Genomic DNA, 21,751 nt, shown 5'->3' with positions numbered 1-21,751 from the left:
TCTCTCTCTCTCTCTCTCTCTCTCTCTCTCTCTCTCTCTCGGAAGTTTGACCCTTAAGGTCAAAGAGCCATCCTGTCCTCAATTCCAAAATTATTTTTGTGTTATGTGATTTTTCACTGCCTTCTTCTTAGTTTAATGTTGCAGCCAGCCTGTTTAAATCCAGTTTGTCTCATCTGTGCAAGTCACAGTCGAGACCTAAAGATATAGGGAATACTTTGAAATATTAATTTATTAAGAAAAATGGGGGAGTTAATGTGGTATGTTTTTTTTCCCCCTGTATGATATGGTATGATCATGCCATTAGCAGGAAAGGGAAAAAAGTTTCATGGAATTATAAAACTGAATCATTGTCTTTATGGTTAGAGTTACCATGTTCCTTTAAAAAGCAAAATATTTGTCATAATATTTTGTATTGTGATAAATATATTAAGCTATTAAATTTTAAATGAGAATGTTTTGATACAGGATTATATAGTTTCCTATTTTTTTTTTTTTTTTTAATGTGGTGCTGGGGATGGAACCCAGTGCCTCACACATGCTAGGCAAGCGCTTTCCCTAGTTTCCTAATTTTTTTTTTAACTGCAAAGACTTATGATTTATTGATATCATATAGATCTATTGTAGGCTTTTTGCATTTAATTCCTTTTTACAAGAGAAAGTATAAAGCTGAAAAGAGTGTGGAAGGAAGGAAAAAAGGAAGGATAGAGAGAAAGAAGCTGTATCTCAATATTTAAGAGAAGATAGAATGAATGTATTCACAATTAAAAATTTGTGAACATGACAGTAAAACAGAAGGTTGGAATTTTGTTTGTAGTTCAGAAATATGTTACCTTAAATATAGTTCATTTATATTATCAGGTTATTCTGATGTCCTTTTCTTATATTCTTTCCATATTAGCTTAAATTTGTCTGAAACAATTAGCTTTTCTCTACTTTTAGTGAATACTACAGACTCTGTTCTTTGGTTTTTAAAAGGACTATTTTCTGCTCCTTTGAGAATTCACTGTTATAACTTAAATGTGGGCTAGATGCTATCCTAATAATTTTTTACTTAAATTAGTTAAACTTAAAGCAACAACAACTAGTTAACTTAAAACACCTTATGAATTGCATTGCATTTACCTTTAACTGTGGTTTCTTAGGGCAAAGTAATATTTTTGATGTGTTAAAATAGTTAAAATTAGCATTTTATGGACTCACCTCTAAGATATAATGGTCTCTTTTTTTCCAGACATTTATGTTGTCAAATTCTTGATTCCCTGTTCATTTATTCTTGTGTTATGTGTGCTTTTGTATGTGTGTGTGTATTTGTGAATGGACTAAGCTTTGATCCTTAGTTTTGACAGTCATACTGTAGAACTCAGATACTGATCATTATTGAACTGGGGATATGATATTTAAGTTTGAAGATTTCAAGATGATTGGTATTAATGTGGATGAAATAGCAGAATCACTTTTTTAAAAACGATATTTCTTGGGTCCTTTTCTATTACACTGAATCTGAATTTCTTCATGTAGGTCACCAGATCCCAGTTAGTTTTTTGTTTTTAATTTTTTTTTTCAGTTGTAAATGGAACACAATACCTTTATTTTGTTTATTTATCTTTATGTGGTACTGAGGATCAGACCCAGAGCCCCACACATGTAAAGTAAGCGCTCTACTGCTGAGCCACAACTCCAGCTCCCCCTCTCCCAGTTAGTTTTTTGTATAGCAAAATTTAGAATTTCTAATAAGGAATGTCAATGGAGTAAATTCTGTGCTCAAGGTAATATTCTATGAATAGCATTAATCAATCACATTTGTAAATACTAGTCTGGGAGTAAATACTAGTCTGATGTGGAATTTATCATTTAATTGTTGATTTTATGTGCATTTGGGAAATACAGAGCTACTGAAGGCAGATGGGAAAGTAGTGCACTATCACATCTGAATAGCTGCTAAGCCTGATGATGATTGTCTCAGTGCTTTTAGCTGTAACATGGAAAATGAGACAGTCCCTTGATATATTATTCATTCTTTAGTTACAGTGTTCTTTGAGATACAAAGCCATAGAACATCTTTGCAAAAGTTTGACCAAATGGTAAAATTATGTTCCTTTATAGAAATTAAAATAAGACATTATATAAAGTAACATGTAAAAGTACTTTCTCTTTTTGACATCCTTTCACTACATAAGGGTTAATTTTGTTTATTAAATTTTGAGTATACTCTTCCAGACCTTTTCTCTGCTCATACACATATGTGTTTAGATATAAATATATGTGCATTCACATATACATATTTATCTTTTAAATATTGATATATACATATATACATACATCTCCAAAGTTCATAATAGTCACATTTTCCTATCATCATAGTATATTAACAGCCTTTAATAATTTTATGATTGTTTTGGGGAAATACTTTTGTTGTTAGTGAATTTAAACATTTTTGTCTTCATTTTTTGTTAAAAAAATTCAGATATTTTTAAGAGGCTATGGTGATTTTAATCAATATTCCTTTAGTAATGTTTATACAAACATATTTGTAAAATATAACAGTACTTTAATCTATTAATACAAATTTGCCATAGATGTTTTCTCTTTTTACATTATACCTTAGACTTTTGGGAACATTTGTCCTATTTCTATTTAGAACCAATCCTCAGCATATTCCTGTCTACTTTTTTTTTTTTCTGATTACCATGATATTCTGTTAATCTATCGGGTTGTCAGCTGTTTTACTTTAATTCATTCTTTACTACAGGAATAATTTTCTTTAGTATAGCTTTAATCATGGCATTCATTCCTTTGTTTGGAAACTTTCAGTGATATCACATTTTTTGCTGAACAAAACCTCTTTCCTAGCAGAGCATTTGAGATTTGTACAGTTCTACTTCATCTTTACCTTTCAAGAATTACCTTGAGCAACTTTCATTGAATCTTACTTCATATTGTAGATAAACGGGATAATTTGTTTTCCTCTTTTAGAGTCATCTTCTCCTAAAAATCATATTTTTATCATTCTTGTTCTTAATCAGCAGCAGAAGCTACCTGAGTGGCTGATTGAACAGTTGAGGAATTTATTTAAGGGTACTTGGTACTTCATAGACTTTCTGGGAGGATTGAATAACCATGCTTTAGGTTAAATTTCCTGGTAACATGCCTTAAATCACACCAAAGAACAATAATCTTTCTGCCAACCAAACACTAGAGGAATCTACTAGTGCTGCTCAACTGCTGCCACTTATTGTTTAGAAACATGATTTTGTGCCCACTGTGGGGCCTCTTCTGGTGCTGCCTTTGTGGAAAACTGATGCATTTGCTATTGCCTATACCAGCTATGAAATGCTAACTCTACCTAGAGCCTATTTTTTCAAACTGAAGTGTTTTGCGGGAGCTTCTGAATGTCTTTATCGTGGGTGCAGGATGTATTGGGAATGTGAGTTCTAAAATTTATTTTGGGAGTTTGAACTCAAAATGTGAGAACTTTCCAAAAAATGGAAAGACTGCAGAATCTGATGGGCACCCTTTACACATGATAAATTCACTCTGATACTTTTGCTCATATCCCTCCATTTGTAATATGTTTCAGTTTTTATCTCTAGATGAACAATTTCTGTGCAAAGACCAATTGGAATATCACTTTAAAAATTAGTCTGCCTGGCTCATACTCATCTGAATTTTCTTATGACATTATAAACATTTATTTTACCTTTATTTCTTTAATAAAACAATATCACAGCACAGAAGTGGTATTTAGATATACTCTGGTATAGGAGACAAACAGATATAGAAATATATAGAATAAAATGTGAAAGTAGCCTTTTACCATTCATCTCCAGCCTCCCACCAATTCAGATTGCTGTCCCATTTGTAAATATTCCCTGATAACATTATGATCTTTGATTTTAATTTGGTATATATAATGATGATTTGGCTCTTTATGATAAATTCATTGAGTGTAGAGACCCTTTTTGTTTTCTGGTCTTTCAATAGTAAAACTATTCATATGTGTAGAGTAGTATGATATAGGGACTTTTGAAATAAGGCAATAGATATTCAGACATTTTGAAAGTAAAAATTTATAACTTGGCATTTAATGAACATAAAGAAAAAGACAGGCATTGGAGTAGATGCCAAGATTCTAGCTTGGGATTGTATCATTGATGATACAATTAAGTGATATTGGAAATGTAGGAACTACTCTGTCTTTGCAAATTTTTCCTAGACCCTTTCTTATTATTGTAGGAGCTCCTTTATTCACATTTCTGAATTAGAGTTGGGGGAGGTGCTAAAAAGTTCAGATTTGCCATAAAGTTCTACAGTTTAGGAGAGACTAAAAAATACCACTTTCACCTCGAGTTGTGTCTGAGACGCAACTGTTAGAGTATAAGTCAAGACTCTTAATGTGGAGATGGATTTTGTTTCTTTTAAAGGCACAATACTTTGATTAAATAAGATAAATCTGGAAATGTTTCCCAATCATTTTTTATCCTTACTTATACTTTATTATGTAAGCATATTTAGAAAATGTTTTTAAAGTGTGTTAAACATTTCTGATAAACCTGAAGCTATAGTAAGAATTCCCGTTTCCTTATTTTTGAGGAAGTACTGAGATAGAGATTTAGGATTAGGAGAGAGAAATATTGAATCTTGAAGGAAACACCCACAAGTCACTGAGATACAGAAAACACAGTTTTAAATCTTGAGCAACATGTCTTTAGCCCATGCCCTGGTCCATGCTCTTGTAAAATGAGGGAAACACATATGCACTTTGAAAACTGGCGTGAAATTATGCCACCCTGTCTTCACCTTCCATACAGCCTCTGGTGCATCTCTTCTATAAATATTCACCCCAACCCAAGTCTGGGCTTCTTCCTCTTGAGATAGCCTGCACTCTCTTTTGAGTATATCTACCTTCCTAAATAAACCTCTGTCTATTACTTTGGCTAATACTGGAATTCTTTTCCATTACCTCTGCCAAGAACCCAGTGCTCCTGAGTTGAGTTCCTTCTCTCCTCTGGGAACTCCTTGGACCCTCTCCGGAGACCTCTCTTCTCCCATGACAATACCTCTGAAAAAACATGATGGGAAACCATATTCAGATTTCTCTCTGGCATTTTGCCTTTTATCTTATTCTCTTTTATCTGTTAATTGTAACTAATTTGGCAATCTTTTCTCTTTCCAGATCATTCAACTTCAAGTGGCCCGTTGTCTTTTAAGCCTAGTCGATCACTGGTTACTCTTCCCACTGCCCATGTGATGCCGTCTAACTCCAGCGCTTCAATTTCCAAATATAGGGAATCATTAACATCAGATGGCTCAAAATGGAGTACAAGCTTCATACAAACTTTGGGAGACCACAGTACGGGGGAGCAGGACTCTTCACTAGACATGAAGGACTTCCGGCCTCTTCGGAAATGGTCATCTTTATCCAGACTCACTGCCCCAGAAAACTGCAGCCAAGGTAGCACTGTACACAAGGAAGAATTGAGGAATGGTTTGGAAAAGACAGGGAGAGGCAAGACTTTAACATCACAATTAAGGACTATTGGGCCTAGTTGCTTACATGACAGTATGGAGATGCTTAAGCTAGAGGACAAGGAAATAAATAAAAAACGGTCATCAACTTTGGATTGCAAGTATAAATTTGAGAGTTGTAGCAAAGATAACTTCAGAGCCTCTTCCTCTACTCTTAAGAGACAGACCTTAGATATGACATACAGTGCCTTACCTGAGAGCAAGCCCATTATGACAAGCTCAGAGGCTTTTGAATCTCCAAAATATTTAATGCTTGGTCAGCAGGCAGCAAGTGGAGTTCCCATTCAGCCTTCTGTGAGGACTCAGATGTGGCTTACAGAGCAGTTAAGGACAAACCCTTTGGAAGGTAGAACTACGGAGGACTCTTATAATTTAGCTCCTTGGCAACAACAGCAAATTGAAGAATTTCGACAAGGAAGTGAAACACCAATGCAGGTAAGGCTCAAAACCTAGTATTTGCTTCCCTCCAGTGGATGTTGTGCACTTTGCAGGAAGCATCACAATCACTGATTATTTTGCCTTTTCTGTCTTCTGGAAGCATAGATGTTATAAATTTGAAAAGTTTTACGTTGATTAAAAAAACTTACTAAGAAATTAGAACTAATTAACATGAAAAACTTAAAATTTCTACCTTAGTCTTTTCTTTCTCATTTGTTAAGTAGGCATAAAAATAAATAAAGCAAAGCATGTATTTTAGGAAACTTAGAAACAAAGAAGCTGACACGGTGTGATAGAAAGTTGACTTGGGATTACTAGATCTTGGATTTTATTTCTGGTTTTATCAGATTTAGAACCTGGATGATTTTCAACCTGTTACTTAATTTCTCTGGGCCTCAGTTCCTTCATCTATTAAATGAGAAGGTAGAACTAAAGTCATTTTTAAAGTTTTGGTTACAGATGATATGTGTTTAGGTTTATAAATCCAGACGTGCTTTTTTTTTTTATTAGAAAAATCAAGTGTTGGTTGTTTCTTAATCAGCTTAAGGAAAAGGCTTTATGGTCATATAATATATAAAGAAAAAGTAGTGTAGAGTCCCTAATGGGTCTACAGAATAACACATAAATGTATAAATTTCTTGATCTGAAATGTCAACTGGGAATTTTAACCGGGAAACCAATTTTCTAACATGAATCTTGTCATCTACTTTTTATTACCAGAATTTTCTGAAATGAATTCTATCAAAAATTACAAAATTTCCCTAGAGTTAAAATTTTAAATTACTATTCATTACTACTAACAATAAAAAATGAAGAATAAAGTTCATGTAAGAGTAAAGAGATCACTTATCCAGGAAGATTGAACCCAGGTTCTCATACCTGGTAGGCCATTTTTTATAATCTTGATTATATATATTTAAACCACATAAACGATGCATCATTTGGATGTTTAAATTACAAATTTTAAAAGAGTGCTTTAGCCAGATTTATTTGTGATTTATTCAAGTGATTAGAAAGATAGGATACCTTACTGTTCAAATACTATAACAGTTTTTAAATGCTTATGATTATTGAAGAACAAAGATCAGACAGTTGTCTCTCTAGCAGGTGTCTTTACATAGAATTGGAGCTGTGGGGATGAGTATACATACTACTCCAAACTGAAACAGGGATGATAAAAGAGAAATGTAACTGAGAAAATTGGGCTAATTTAAAGGAATGAATATTAATTTACTTATCCTTTTATTCTACTTGGAGGAACGTCTGCTTTACCCAAGGTTTTCTTTAACTCTGAAGCAATGTAGAGAGGTTAGGGAGATTGGAGGTGTATTGTGGAGAAAAATTGATCTTTAAATTTCCTTGTGCATATTGGAAGAATGAAGCTACTATTGCATGAAATGTGTATGTGTCCCAAAGTGCCCTATTTCTTGATTAACCTTTTACAGGATGATCTCTTTATATAGTACTTTAAAATTTGAGAGTGGAATGATGAATTCAGGTAAAGAACGCTAGATAATTCAGTTGCAATTTATGGGGTATGGGTGGGGTGGGGTAAAGGGGTACTGGGAATCAAAATGGCGTCATGCATACTAGTTAAGTGCTCCACCACGGAAGCTACACTCCTGGCCCTTCTGTTACAATCTTTGAATCACTGTTTCTCTTCTAATTTCTTTCATGGTCTACTACAGAGAAAGATTATTAACTAATTTCTCCTTGGTGTCTCTAAGTATTATCTTTATTTTACACGTTCTCCTCATGATTATTTCTTAAAAATCTCTTTAAGCATTGACTGAACTTCCTTTTAGTGAAGTTTTTACATAAATTGAGCAACCTTATTAAGGATCAGTCCATCTGATAATCATGATTTTTTTTCAGTCAAAACTGCTCAACTCTCACCATGGGAAAAAAATCTTCTACATCAAAGAAAAGGAATTTGGCTTAAAGTCATGATCTGATAACACAATAGATTATATAGAATTTTGTGGCGGCTCTTAGAGTGTTGATCTCATTTGCTCTTCACAGGTCCACTATCCCCCAAAAGTTAATTTGTAATAAGGAAGGTTTGCTCTCTTTAGGACTTAATCCAGAACAATTATTGAGTCAACCACACAGACATATAAGTTCATTGATTTTCTTGATTCTTGCTAAGTCATCTTAGAGTTGAGGTCGTATAGAACTCAGAAGCATATCCCTTTATGAATGAAGAGAAGCCTATATGCCCCCATTTGGATTAGAATATGGGGCTCCATATGCAACTTCTACCTCTAGTCTTTGGTTCTTTTCTTTTCTAGTCCATTACTCCCCCCCACCCCCATGACTGACTCTAAGCATTATGACAGAAGAAAAAAGCAAACTCTTGACTTCTTTTAGGGAAATAGACTTCCCTTTCCTTCCAGTGCATTCCTTGGTTTGGAGATAGAGGGATATCTGTTGGGTTCCTACACATCCACAGTGGATCTCCCCAATAGTAGTAAAGTAGTGGTGTATTATAGTTTAGATATTAGATATTCCCCAGAAGGTCATGTGTGAGAACAATGTAAGAAAGTTTTTTTTGAGGTGAAATGATTGGATTATGAGAGCCTTAACCCAATTCTTGTGATAACCCCCTGACAGGGATTAACAGGGTGGTTAACTAAAGGCTGGTAGGGTGTGACTGGAAGAAGTGGATCCCTGGAGGCATGCTTTTGGGGTATATATTTTGTATCTGGCAAGTGGAATCTCTCTCTCTCTCTCTCTCTCTCTTTCTCTTTCTCTCTGCTTCTTGGATGCCCTTGTTCCCAGCTGCTTTCCTCTATCAAACTTTTCTACCACAATGTTCCACCTCACTCAAGCCCTGAGTAATGGAACCAGCTATCTTGGCTAAGACCTCCAGAATTGTGAGCCCCCAAATAAACTTTTCCTTCTCTAAAATTGTTCTTGTCAGGTCTTTATTGTTTATCCCTTTTTCTCTCTATATTCCCGGAGATATTTTGGTCTTGAAATCATTAAAAAGTGGAAGATGAAATTTTGTGCTTATTTAAATCATAAGGGGACTTGCTACTAATCAAAGTATTGCACCTGATTTCAACATATTTTAATGGAGGTTTTTCTCCTATATAAATACAAGAATTTGACAAAATGACCTAAAGGATTTTGTTTTTGTCAAACATGAAATATGAAAAAATTTTACTTCTAACCTGGGAGTGTTTCATGTATTTTATTACATTCTTAAGTTTTCTTATTTTTATTTTTTATCTTTACATCCTTTTTTTTTTACTGTTTGATATAATCTTGGTAGATATTAGGGCATTTTCTATAGATGGGATATTATGACACATTCATTAGCTGATTTTTATATACACATAGTAATGTGTTTGATTTTCTATTTGTCACCTTTTCTATATAATTTGGCATATAGCTTATTTTAAAATGTGTGGCTACTTAACATACAAGTAGATCCATTTTGAGATTTATCATATTCCCACTTTGTTAGAAAACTCAAAAATAATCAAGAGACTATTAGAACATCGCAATTCACTACCTGATATAGGTCTGCCCTCTTGTGTTTATACTAGGAAATTGTTTATATTTTATTTGGGGAAAGTCCCCTCAAAAACACTCTACAGTATCAAAACTATTTATAATTAGAACATTTTATAGCAAACCTCATTTCTGAATAATGGAGCAGTTTTACTGAGTTCAAGAACATTCATTTTAACATAGGTGATTCTGATTATTTGCATTAAATATAAATTTTTAACCAATGAAAATATGAAAGGCAGCATTAAACATTCAAAAATTAGTCATTTTTGTGTCCCATAAATTAAGATTAGAATTCATTCCAAAGGAGAAAGTGTTTGAACATTTAGTACTTAAAAATTTTGGCACTTTAGTTATAGATGGACACAATACCTACCTACCTACCTTTCTTTCATGTGATGCTAGGCTTGAATTCAGTGCCCCTCACGTGCTAGGCAAGCACTCTACCACAGAGCCACAACCCCACATTGTTTTCTTACAGCTTGTTCTTTATATAACATGATAAAATGAGAGTTTCATTTAAAGAATAGGATTTTTTCTACATTTTAATATAAATTATAGTATTCTGAAATCTTTGCAATATGAGTTGTTAATTTTTATGAAAGAATAAAGAACAAAAATAATCTTTATTTGTATTTTACTGAGGTAAAACTCCCACAGTTAATTGTTTGAAATTGATGTTGTAATGAACAATATAATAAAGCACATAGAACTTATCAGTTCAAGTTTTTGTTTTTTAATATCAGTATAGCTAATTATAGAATTTGGATACTGTTGCATAGGTAAATTCTAAGACCAGTGAAGTTGAGGTCTAAAATAGGATTTATATGTTTTCTGGCTAGTATGAGGCCCTTTTACTGTCTGCTCCTTAAATATTCACAAACCCAAACTGTTCACCTTTCTATCTCCAGTACTTCTCAGGATTCCAAGAACTTAAAAGCAGTGTCTCCTTCACTATTCAGCCAACAACACTTGTCAATATTGATGTTTCAAATTCTTTTAGTAACCATATTTTAGGAATTTTAAGCTCTCATGATTTTAAGAGTATACTATGGAAAGTTAGATATTATAGCTCAAATAATTTGCTACAGCTTTAAATTAGTTAGACTCTGAGTATTAGTAATTATGGGAATCATACTATCAGATGTTAAGTTGATCACCAGTTCCTATGGCTAACTTACAAGTCGTAGAATTGTATAATTATTGAAATTTTATTTATATAAGATTATGGTCTTACCCTTATTTGATTCTCCTATACTTCAAAACATGTTAATATAGTATAGAAAATAATATAACTATTTTAGAATGTAGGTTCTGACAAGGAGTTTTACTACCAAGACTTCTGTATAATAATGATGTAGTGACAATAATAATAATAATAGTAGTAGTAGTAATAGATGTGAGGATCAGTGAGCTATTTTGAATAATAATACTTCATTTGTACTATTATTTTGGCACTTGTAAAGACCTGAAAAATACTTACAAAGAAGCTTTTACTGTGCAATATAAATAACATTTGCCCCAAATCGTGAAGCTAAAATTTTATATATGAAGTGAATTTGTTAGTAGGGCTATTTCAAAATTAAACTCCTACTTCATCCTCAGAAAAGATTTAGGAAAGAAATTTATAAGCCATTTTGAGGAAATCAACAGTTACATTATACACATGTATAGTCAGTTTTGAAAATGAAGCCCTTTTCATGTTTACAAGATCTAGCAAATACATTTACTAACAATTTGTTTTAATCTTGACCTTTTCATAAAGAAATTCTTCTATTTGGGAAGCGGGCTCTATTGTTTTCCCCTGTTCATGGGATGACATTTTAAACCAATGTAGTAAGTTGCAGATCTGGAGTTTGCTGCAGAACTTCAGAGAAGCATCACGATGATGCAAATCAGCAAGAGACATATTAAGATGAGACAGAAATTGATAAACAGGTTCTGGAGATTTTGACGTGCTTGTTGAGGCATTTCAATAGTTGAGGCTCTTCTTATAGCAGAGCGAGTGAGGTATTGGACTTTCTCCATGATGCCAGGAGTCAGGAAGTCAAGTTTTAAGCGGTCAAGAGAAAGATAAAAAGCTGGCAGCCAATCTGAGGTAACCGTCTCCTTTTAGGTAGCCTGGAATGTAAAAATAGTAAATGGATTAGGATCATATGTATAACCTGTTCTCTGAATAGGTAAAACACATTTGCATTAATTGTTCTTTTTCAACACTATATTTTGTATTTATAACATCAAATCTCTATAATGTGTGTGTATGTCTGTGCATACGTGTGTTTTTGTCTTTTTGGTGGGATAATATCATTACAATCTCATTTGTCTTTGTGTTTGGGTCATGGTACAGCTTGTTTTGAGCTAATCCTTTGGGCAAAAATTCTTAAGTGTGTTTCTCTGTAAATATAATTGATATATATTAAAAATTCCAGAGCTAATCTCAGGGAATAGAAGTGCATTTAAAAGTTATTCTTTAGATCTTAATTTTAATCTGAAATATATTTTACTTGTTTGGCATTCCTCTTTAAGGTTTTATAGCTTTGTAGAATGTTACTTTAAATATCATTTCAACAAAATTTGTTATTATGTACTGAGGTCTGTCAAGCACAATAGGTTTAGTAATTATTATTATCTTACTAGCTACCATGGGCAATTCTGTTCACAAATGTCTTGTACTTATGAGCAGTGGTTTATGTCAAGCCCTATTTCAGAAATCTCACAATCTCTTGCTGCTTGTGGGGCCTAAGCTTTGATAATAAAAATAAAAATATATCATAGAATGAATTAGATTAAAAACTAAGTATGAATTAATTGTCCAGATGTAATGAGTAATAACATTTGAGAATTTTCTGTTTTCATTCAGAATCCTTATGTCAATTTTTGGGATGGGAGGGGTACTGGGGATTAAAACAGTGGCACTCAACAACTGAGCCACATTCCCAGTCCTATTTTGTATTTTATTTAGAGATAGGGTCTCACTGATTTGCTTAGGGCCTTGCAAAGTTGCTGAGCTGGCTTTGAACTGGTGATTCTCCTGTGCCAGCCTCCTGAGCCACTGGGATTACAGGCGTGTGCCATTGCGCCCAGCCCTTCCATGTCAATTTTGAAGTAGGAAAGATTAAAATTTTTAAGAAAATATAGCTAACTGTCCAGAAATGATAATGGTTAGCATTTATTGTCACATTATTGTTAACATGTTATTACTATATTGCCAGGTTTCATTTTTCACTTGGTTTCTAGACATTCTGGGAAAATCCACCTAGAGTGCCATCCTAAACCTAATAGAGGCATATGCTAAAGAGAGCAAAGGAGAGAAGAATGGGACAGGGAAGACATATATGAGGCACATAACTAGTTGGACCTTGTTATTTGTTTTTTCAAAGAAACCATGTGGTATGTGGTGGTTAGATTCTGTAATCTTCAGTACTTTAAATTGTATAACAGAATGGGTTCCATATGACTTGAGTCTCTGTCCTCCATCATAGTATAGGGCCATAGTAAGGAGTTATACAAAGCCAAATTTTATCAAACTTTATTCTCTTAAAGAGTTGACAACAACTTATATTTTGTCTAAAATACATTCTTTGTTGTTCAATGCAGGTGGCTAAACTTATCCGGCTAAACATTTCCCACTTGGAAAATGGCAGCTTAAACTTGGCATATATTTAATTATTTTTGTTTGAGTTCTCCAGATGAAAGCAGAAGTAGGGGTATTTTCTTTTGTTCTTTAAGAAAATGTAACTTTGTTATTTCTGCTTATATTTATTTTAATATCTAGTGGATTTATTGTAGTGAATTACTGTAGACCTAGTGAAATTATACTATTAGGAAATCATTGGAGGATTTTCTTTATTCCTTTATATATTTGGAGATATATATATCAGAATACAGTTGAGAAGAATTAGCACTGATAACTCCTATTTGAACTCACATATTTTTGTGGAGTTTCAGGGCTTTTAACTGGTCTTAAAACATCAATTTTAAAAAATTATTTTAAGATAAACAAAATATGGGAAAAGAGGGAGCTAGCTAGCAGTTCGTCATAAAGCATATATAAGGAATCATCCCTATTCTGACTGAAGAATGATACTTCAGTCACATGAAATATGTCATGTTTCCATAAATACTATATTTCCTTTAAGGATTTTTCATTCTTTGCACATGTTGTTTTGCTTCTGCCTGTAATGCCCTCAACCCCTACCCTACCCCTTTCCACCTTTTGGTTTTCTGCCAGGCAAACTCCAGTTGATATTTAAGGCCTAGTTTAAATATCATTTCCTAATAAAACTTTTCATTATTCATTAAGGTAGAATTGGTAATCACCTCTGCTGGTTTTTAGTAGGACTTCAGTGTTATTGTTTTTAAATATCTGTCAGTTTGTGTCTGTAAATTCAGTTTACATATCAATGTCTTCAACTAGACTTTTAGTTAATAACTAAAGTAACCATGTATTCATTTTGTATTTTAGCACTCAATGCATAATTAGCACTGTTTGATTAAATCAATAAAGTTGAAGATTTTTTTTGATTAAAAAATTTAGAAGATTCTCAATGATCAGATTAACCAGTTAGAAAAACAGAATTCAATAATTAAACTTGTAAGCTCTAATATGTTTTTCAAGTCTCCTCCAATCACAGATGAAGAAAATGAGACTTAGAGGATTTAAATCTATGTTTATGTATGGTCTTCTGATTAACAGTATTAACTTGAACTAGGCTTTGTGTAAAAAAAATGAGTTTTTGGTGTTTGTGAAATACAAAGAGTTACACCCTAAAGAGATGAGCTCTCTACTTACAAAAGTATGATTAATATATTTTAATAATTTATTGTTTTTGTAGTATTTTAATAATTTATTGTTTTTGTAGTGCTAGGGATCAAATTCAGGGCCTCATGCTTATGAGGCAAATGCACTACCACTGAGCCACATCTTCAGCCCTTAATTAATGTATTTTAAAGATGATTTTAAGATACTGTAACAGCCAACTATTATTGAAGAAGAGTTTGGTCCTGGAAACAAATAGTGCTTGTTGAACTTAGACATTTAATGTTACAATTCTAAAGTGATATGTAGTAACCTTTATAATCTTAGGCTACGATTAAATTTGCTTTACATGCTGTGAAATGTTAGTGGTACATATTTTATTTGGAGTGTTCAATTTATTTTATAGTGTTATAATCTGATGTGTTGTTCTAACTCTGCTGAACTTCTAAAATCTGCATGATAATAAATAAGCCAGAAGATAGGGCTTTCTTATATATCCTGAGAATTGAAAGACTGTGTATGAGAACTGGATATTTGCATTTTTTGAATTATCTGTTACCTACATTATAATTTATGGCATAGTTGTCAGGTGTTTATTATTATTATTTTTTTCTGCACCGATTTCTCTCCTATAAGTTTTGAAATCTTGAAGTCCTCTTTTTTTCCCCTTAATTATAGCCAAGCTATTAATAGCATAATATTTAATGGAAAGTGTGAAAAATGGCTTAATTTTATGTTATCTGATCTTTTTAAAGCATCTCTATACGATAATCAGATTCTGCTGGGACATTCTGAACTTGCATCTGGCTTAAATGGCCTAGGAGATTGAATTTAGTCCCTTGTCAACTTTATTGTAAACATGCACAGAAATTAATTTAGAGCCCGCCTCCTTTATTAAAAGAATGACTGTAGGTATATATTGGGTGCTTTGTGACAGAATATTTGCAGGTGCATTTAAAGATTAATCATCCAAGCTGGGTGCAATGACACATGCCTTGTAATTCCAACAGCTCAGGAGGCTGAGGCACGAGGATCACAAGTTCAAGCCAGCCTCAGTAACTTAGTGAGGCCCTAAGCAATGTTAAAAAAAACAAAACAAACAAACAAAAACACCTTTTTTTTTTTTTTTAAAGTGCTGGGCATGTGGCTCACTGGTTAAGTGCCCCTGGATTAAATCCCTGATAATATTCCCTGCCACACCCACCCACCCCCCCAAAAAAAATCCACATCTTAGTATTGTAGTACTGCAAATATGTGAGTTACTTGATAGAAGTTGGTTTATAGGAATACCAGATCCTTGTCTCTTGAGTTGCATGTAAGAAACGGGAAAGTACCCACAGAGTATGTTGTTTGTATGTGAGATCCATTAATATTCTAGTATAGGAAGGGTATAACTAACTTTTTACTCTTTGGGGAATTTATCAAGTCTTTTCTCTTTTGCTCAAAGAAGGCATTGGAAATTGAGAAAAAAAAATCAAGTTCAAGATAGAGTTTTATGATTTTTTTTTTAAATTGAAAGAAGGAAAGATTCAGCTTTCTGAATCTATAAGCTGATTCTAACTGGTTATGAAAATAATTATATAAACATAAAAATCAATATATTCCTTAATACTAACTTGACCCCCAAAATGCAGTGTCCTAGCTTTTAAGCTCTGCCTTGAGGACAATTCATTAAGCTGTAGCACAGAGAGAGATTTCCCTCTGAAATTGGCATGTGGCTGTTATTTTGTCTTCATTACTTTCAGTTCTTTACATGTTGAAATAAAGTTTTACAGTTAATTCACTTGCATTAAAATATTCCTTTGTATATGTGGAACTTTTTTAAAGGAGAGTTGGAGAAGGAATTTGGGAGATGTCTTAGGGAATGATGATTGGCATTTAATAAGTATATCCCAATTAATGTGAATGAATCTAATTTTTTTTTTTTTTTAAAAGCCCCGAAGATGGAGTACGCTTTACAAAGCACTAGAGGTCCTCAGTTGACTGTGACTGTACTGAAGTGGAGATGTACACCCAGGCTTTATTTTTATGTGTTTATTTGGTAATACGTGCTTCAGAATTATGTAGGGTAAGAATATTGATGAATTATTTCTGGAGATGTCCAGAGAGACTGTTTCTTATCTGATACATGCCACTGTAATTTAGGATTATTTTCTTGATTCCCTGACTCTAAGTTAGCTCCTTTGCCAGTACAAGCAACATTCTGTCAATTCACACTTCAAATGAAAGTGAATTTTATTCATAAATTAAAAAAGGAAGATTTCACCAGTGTGGGCAGCACACACCTGCAATCCCAGCACTTGGGAGGCTGATTCAGGAGGATCCCAAGTTCAAAGTCAGTTTTTTAGCAAGGCCCTGAGCAACTTAGCAAGACCTTGTCTCAAAAAATAAAATGACGGCTTGGGAGGCTAAGGCAGGAGGATTGCGAATTCAAAACCAGCCTCAGCAAAAGGCAGGCATTCAGTGAGACCCTGTTTTAAAATAAAATACAAAATAGGGCTGGAGAGGTGGGCTCAATGGTTGAGTGCCCCTGAGTTCAATCCTCAGTCACTCCCTTCAAAAATAAATAAATAAATAAAATGGGCTGGGGATGTGGGTCAGTGGTTAAGTGCCCCCTAGATTCAATCCCTGGTATCCTCCTCTCCAAAAAAAAAAAAAAAAAAAAAAAGCAAGGTTCCTTTATTCAAGTACTTCAAAACAAATGGACTTGAATATTTACATGGTAGAATAATTGAAACAACAATGAAATTGAGGAAAAGTAAGGATATAATATGGGAGTGGAATAAACTTTGGTTTTTGTGGAAAGTTTCTTTTATGTTTTTGAACCCAGAGTCATTTTACCACTGAAGTGTACATCTCTATTCCTTTTTATTTATTATTTTGAGACAGGGTCTTGATAAATTGCTGAGGCTAACCTTAAACTTGGATCCTCCTGCCTCAGCTTCTCAAGTTGTTGGGATACAGGCATGTGCTACTACTTGTGGAAAGTTTTGACAAAAATTAAGACTTGTGGAAAGTTTTGACAAAAATTAAGCTGGATTATAGGTATCAAGCCTAAATGGTTTGAAGGTATGTTTTCATCACTTAAACAAATTAAATAACAGGAAACTTTAATTTGATTGATTGTGGTGTGTTATTGTTTTTCAAAGTATGTGTGATAATTTTGAATTTTTTCCTACTAGTGTTTATTGCATTATAACTAAGGACATCTGTAATTTTCTTACATCTGACACTTTAAAGATGATTTGTAGAACATTATATTTAGCTTATTAAAGATAAAATGTATAAATTAAATGAAATGAAGTGGTATTAAATTAATATAAGTTCATATTCTCTTAGTTTGCCTGGTAAAGGCCATTTGCAATATATATCACTTTCTATTTGTTTTGTCAATGTCTTGATTTATTATTGTCATGTTCATTAGTGTATAGTGCATATGGTTTAGAGTCAGAACCTAGACTCTTGCCAAGGTCCCTCTATTCATAGTTTTGTGAATAGGGGAACCTTTAATAGTTCACTTTTTTGCATCTGTTTCCTAAATTATGAAGGAGAGATACAATACAAAACCCAGAGAATTAGGAAGATTAAATGAAATATGTGTCCACAGTGCATTTAAGGAAAGTCTTTTTCAATAATAAAGAAGAATGTTTAAACTCACTGTCTTTTAGAATTACCATCTGTTTAAAGAGGTAATCTATACTTTGTTTTCAATTAAAGTTTTAACATATTACATTATTGAATATATTACATAGTAAATACATTATATAATACATTTAAAATACACTATATAATACATTTAAAATACACTAAATTTTTAAGACTATACTTTCAGGATCTTTGTTAAATATACTGATTTTTTTCTTGAGTCGTTTTATTTAAGCAGCTGTTCTACTGTCTCCAGTCAGTAAGATTAATAAACAGTGTGTAACCCAAATACAGTTATTTTCCTGTATGTCTAAGATCCTATTAAAATAATTTTGATATGTGAACTTTAGGAAATGATAGTAATGTGATGTGAGGTTTTTTTTGTAAATAAGCCAGCTCTGTCACCTGTTTTTAAAACTTAACATTTCATAATTTACAAATCTTTCATATTTATTCCATTTGATTTCATTTAACACATTTTTTAGCACATACTTTTTAAAGCACATGTCTTTATAAATGATGACAGTATGTGGATGATACCTTAGAAATGCACTAGTTTGGACATGATGTCTGGACTATGGCATTAAGTTTAAAATGTTAACAACACTTAGTGTATATGTAATTTCTACAAGTCTGAACACACTATTTAGCTAACAGTAACTTTAATAGAATTTCTGCTCTTTGTCTACTTTTTGGAGTAATGTGATATGAAATTCTGTTAAGAGTGAAAGAACTCAACAAATACCCCGTTTACAGTGTGAGAATGTAATTTAATTGGTATTTGAATACAAGTACATAAATATGCATATAAACTTGTGCTGAGTTAGTTGTATAATATACCAAAGGAAAATATTTTATGAATATAAATATATTGAGTGGCAATTAGAGTGCTTCAGTGGTAGACAAAAATTAGGAATACATGTTTTCATGTGTTAAGCTGCTTATGGGATTATAAAGTTTGTATTTGTCTTGAGTGATGGAATTAACAACTATCATAGGAATTGAGAATTCTAAATGTAGATTTTATTTGATAATATAGGTAAAATATAAAAATAATGAAATAAAATATATAATTTTTCATATGCTCTGACAGATTTAAGGATGAGGAAACATTTGATTGTGGCATCTCTATTCCTAGGTATTATTTTTCTTTTATAAATTTATTGGAGAAATCTGAGAAACACTGCAGTAAAATAACTTGACAAAAGTGTATTAATAGGCAGAATAAACATTTTATCAGATTTGCTCAAATGAGACTTAGAATGTTTAGGTACCAAACATTTTTAAAGTGTTGAATTATTATTCTATAATTTCAGAAAAACTTTTATGTATGTTTATGACAAGTGTTTTAAAATTTTTAAACTTGTTCTTTATGATATAGTATTGAATTAAATAGAAATAGTTCAATTTATTAAAGCCTGGAATTTTTAGAAGTCTTTATTAACAGTTAACTGGACTTTATAGAAAGGAAAAATCTTCAAGGTCATTTAAAAAGTATTGTGTATTCTTAAGCTCTATTTTATTAGTATCACAGTAAGAAATCATAATAATATTGGAAGAGGTATTGTGATAATGTGCATATTGTCACACAACTTTTGATATCATTCCAGATATAAATAGCTCACTATATTTCAGCAGAATAACATATAACAAATTAAGCCATTTTTCTGGTATAGAAAAATTAAACCACCCTACTACCAAATAAGGTAACATAATTGGAAGATTCTTAAATTGGCAGAAATTCACTCAAAAAGCAAAATATAAGTGAAAGTTAAAATAACAAGTCAATAACCAGTATCAAAAATGAATGTGATGCTTTTCACAATTAAGTCTCATTTTCACTGTCACAAAATGGATAAACAATTATTTAGAAAGTAAGTGTTTTTGTCATAGCAAACATTTTATTGTAACTTAAAACTGAAATATAGAAAATATGATTAACACTTATTAAAAGTTCAGAAAGTATGAATTATAAAAATCAGTGAAGTCTGTTTCTTACCTTGGTTTCTGTGGTCATCACAATAAAGAGTATCAACTTGTGTGAAGTCTTATGGGTGTTTAGCTGGGAGGTTTTCTGACTGTTACCAGGTTTATGTGAAGGGTTGGAGTAGGTGGAGGAGAAAATCTGTTCTAGGGAGGTCTTATGATGTCACACAGGAATTCCGAAGTTATGATTGGTTAGTCATAGTCATATCACAACCAACCTTTAGAACTTTATTTATCTTACTTTAGGTATAGAAAGGTCATTAACACTTAGTGCTTCATTTTTTTTTTTAAATTTTTAAAAAGTATGTGGCGGATACATGAAAAAAAAAATTAAGCAAGCTAGGGCAATAGGAAGCTGTCCTTAAAAGATTTATGCATCTCAGGCTTAGAGATAATTGTATATTGATGGTAATGACTTTTAAGAGTTAAATAGTTATTTTAATAGGAATTTTAATACAGTGAGAATAATAATACAGGCTTCAGTGAAACAACTTTCATTGATTTTTTTTTTTGATGCTGTTTCTTTAATATTGAAGCTTCATAATGGTAGCTTCTAGCAAGACAAAAATGTTTTTACAGAATCGAATTTTATACCTTTTCCTAACTTACTTTGTTATTGTGCCTCATATCTATGTGTATGGGGGAGGGAATGTACATGAGAAAACCAGGCTGATAACTGTTTTTGGTTAAAAAACAAAAGCAAAAACACAGCTTTACCTTAAGAACTAGTTAAATTATGTTTTTTTAGTTAGCAGTTTAACAATGTATTTATGAATAATAATTTCCTATTTAAACTGATTAAAAATTCAAGTATTTAAGATTTTTAAAAAATAACTGCACTAAATTACCACAGAATCCTACTACATTTTTTTTTAAAGCTGATAAAATATTAAGGGTAACTTAATAGCAAAAAATAATTAAAATAGCTGTAGATTCCTAATCAGTTGCATATAATAAGGCTTATGTTTATGTATGATTTGCTTTCCTATAAATTATTACATATGTGAAATTTTATTAAGTATAATCGTATAACTACCTAAGACAGTTTATCAGTGAGAAAAGAATACTTTTGAGGAGGAAGGTATCTTCTATTTTCTTTTTATATAATTTTATTGTTCTATATATTAGATTTACTTAGCATATTTGCAAATTCTAATTTTTAAATTTCCTCTTTAATTTTGGAGAAACTATTTGCATTTAAAAATTTTTTAAATGCTTTATAGCAGAGTGAACTTAGCCTGCATTACTTTCCTGTGGGTAACTAAAACGTGTAGCAGCAGCTGCTTGTGTGTCCTTAAATGGAGATGATCTTGGCTTCTTCCAAAGAAAGATAAAATCCTTCTCTTGAGCAAAACTCTTGTTATTTAAAGAATCAACTAAAGCTAACAGAAAAATAATATTGCAGCAAAGATCCTCTGTAATCATTGCTAGGGAAAATTTGCAACTTAAAAGTAAACCCCATTGCACAAATAATGTTTGACACTTTGCTCAGTGATTTTATTACAACCATTTTTTTCCTTTAATTTTTTATTTATTTATTTATTTTTTATTGGTTGTTCAAAACATTACAAAGCTCATGACATATCATCTTTCATACATTTGATTCAAGTGGGTTATGAACTCCCATTTTTACCCCAAATACAAATTGTTTAATTTTTACATAGTAAGGATTTCTTATTACTCTCAGTTGTCAGTAGTGACTGATAGTTTAAAACCTAGAAACCTAAAGTGGCTTATAACAATTTTCATACATGGTAATGGACAGACTGAGAATTCAGATCTAGATATGTTTACTTATAATTCCTGATAGAGTGGTATATTGTAGGAGAAATCATTATTCGGATATAGCTTTTGTGGAATAGCCTGTATCAACTAAGA

At 32.2% G+C, this 21,751-nt stretch overlaps 2 protein-coding genes across 5 annotated transcripts in view; one reads left to right on the top strand and one right to left on the bottom strand.

Moving 5' to 3' along the window:
- Positions 1–21,751, top strand: part of Cep85l (centrosomal protein 85 like) — a 224,309-nt gene that overhangs the window by 106,004 nt on the left and 96,554 nt on the right. For all 4 annotated transcript variants that reach the window (XR_007344303.1, XM_048794959.1, XM_048795006.1 and 1 more), the window contains one exon: positions 5,174–5,961. Coding sequence is in view for 3 of the 4 variants with exons in the window: in XM_048794959.1 (XP_048650916.1) it covers positions 5,174–5,961 (788 nt within the window). In the remaining variant the exon portion in view is untranslated. The remainder of the gene's footprint in view (positions 1–5,173; positions 5,962–21,751) is intronic.
- Positions 10,200–20,040, bottom strand: Pln (phospholamban). The gene is made up of 2 exons (XM_015500713.2): positions 19,887–20,040; positions 10,200–11,604 (listed from the first exon to the last, which is right to left on the bottom strand). The coding sequence occupies exon 2, from the start codon at positions 11,509–11,511 to the stop codon at positions 11,353–11,355; it is 159 nt and encodes a 52-aa protein (XP_015356199.1). The 5' UTR covers positions 11,512–11,604; positions 19,887–20,040; the 3' UTR covers positions 10,200–11,352.

Source organism: Marmota marmota, unplaced genomic scaffold (assembly GCF_001458135.2).
Source record: "Marmota marmota marmota unplaced genomic scaffold, marMar, whole genome shotgun sequence".
NCBI lineage: Eukaryota > Metazoa > Chordata > Mammalia > Rodentia > Sciuridae > Marmota > Marmota marmota.
The sequence above is the reverse complement of the archived record's forward strand: the minus strand, read 5'-3'. Positions and strand labels throughout refer to the sequence as shown.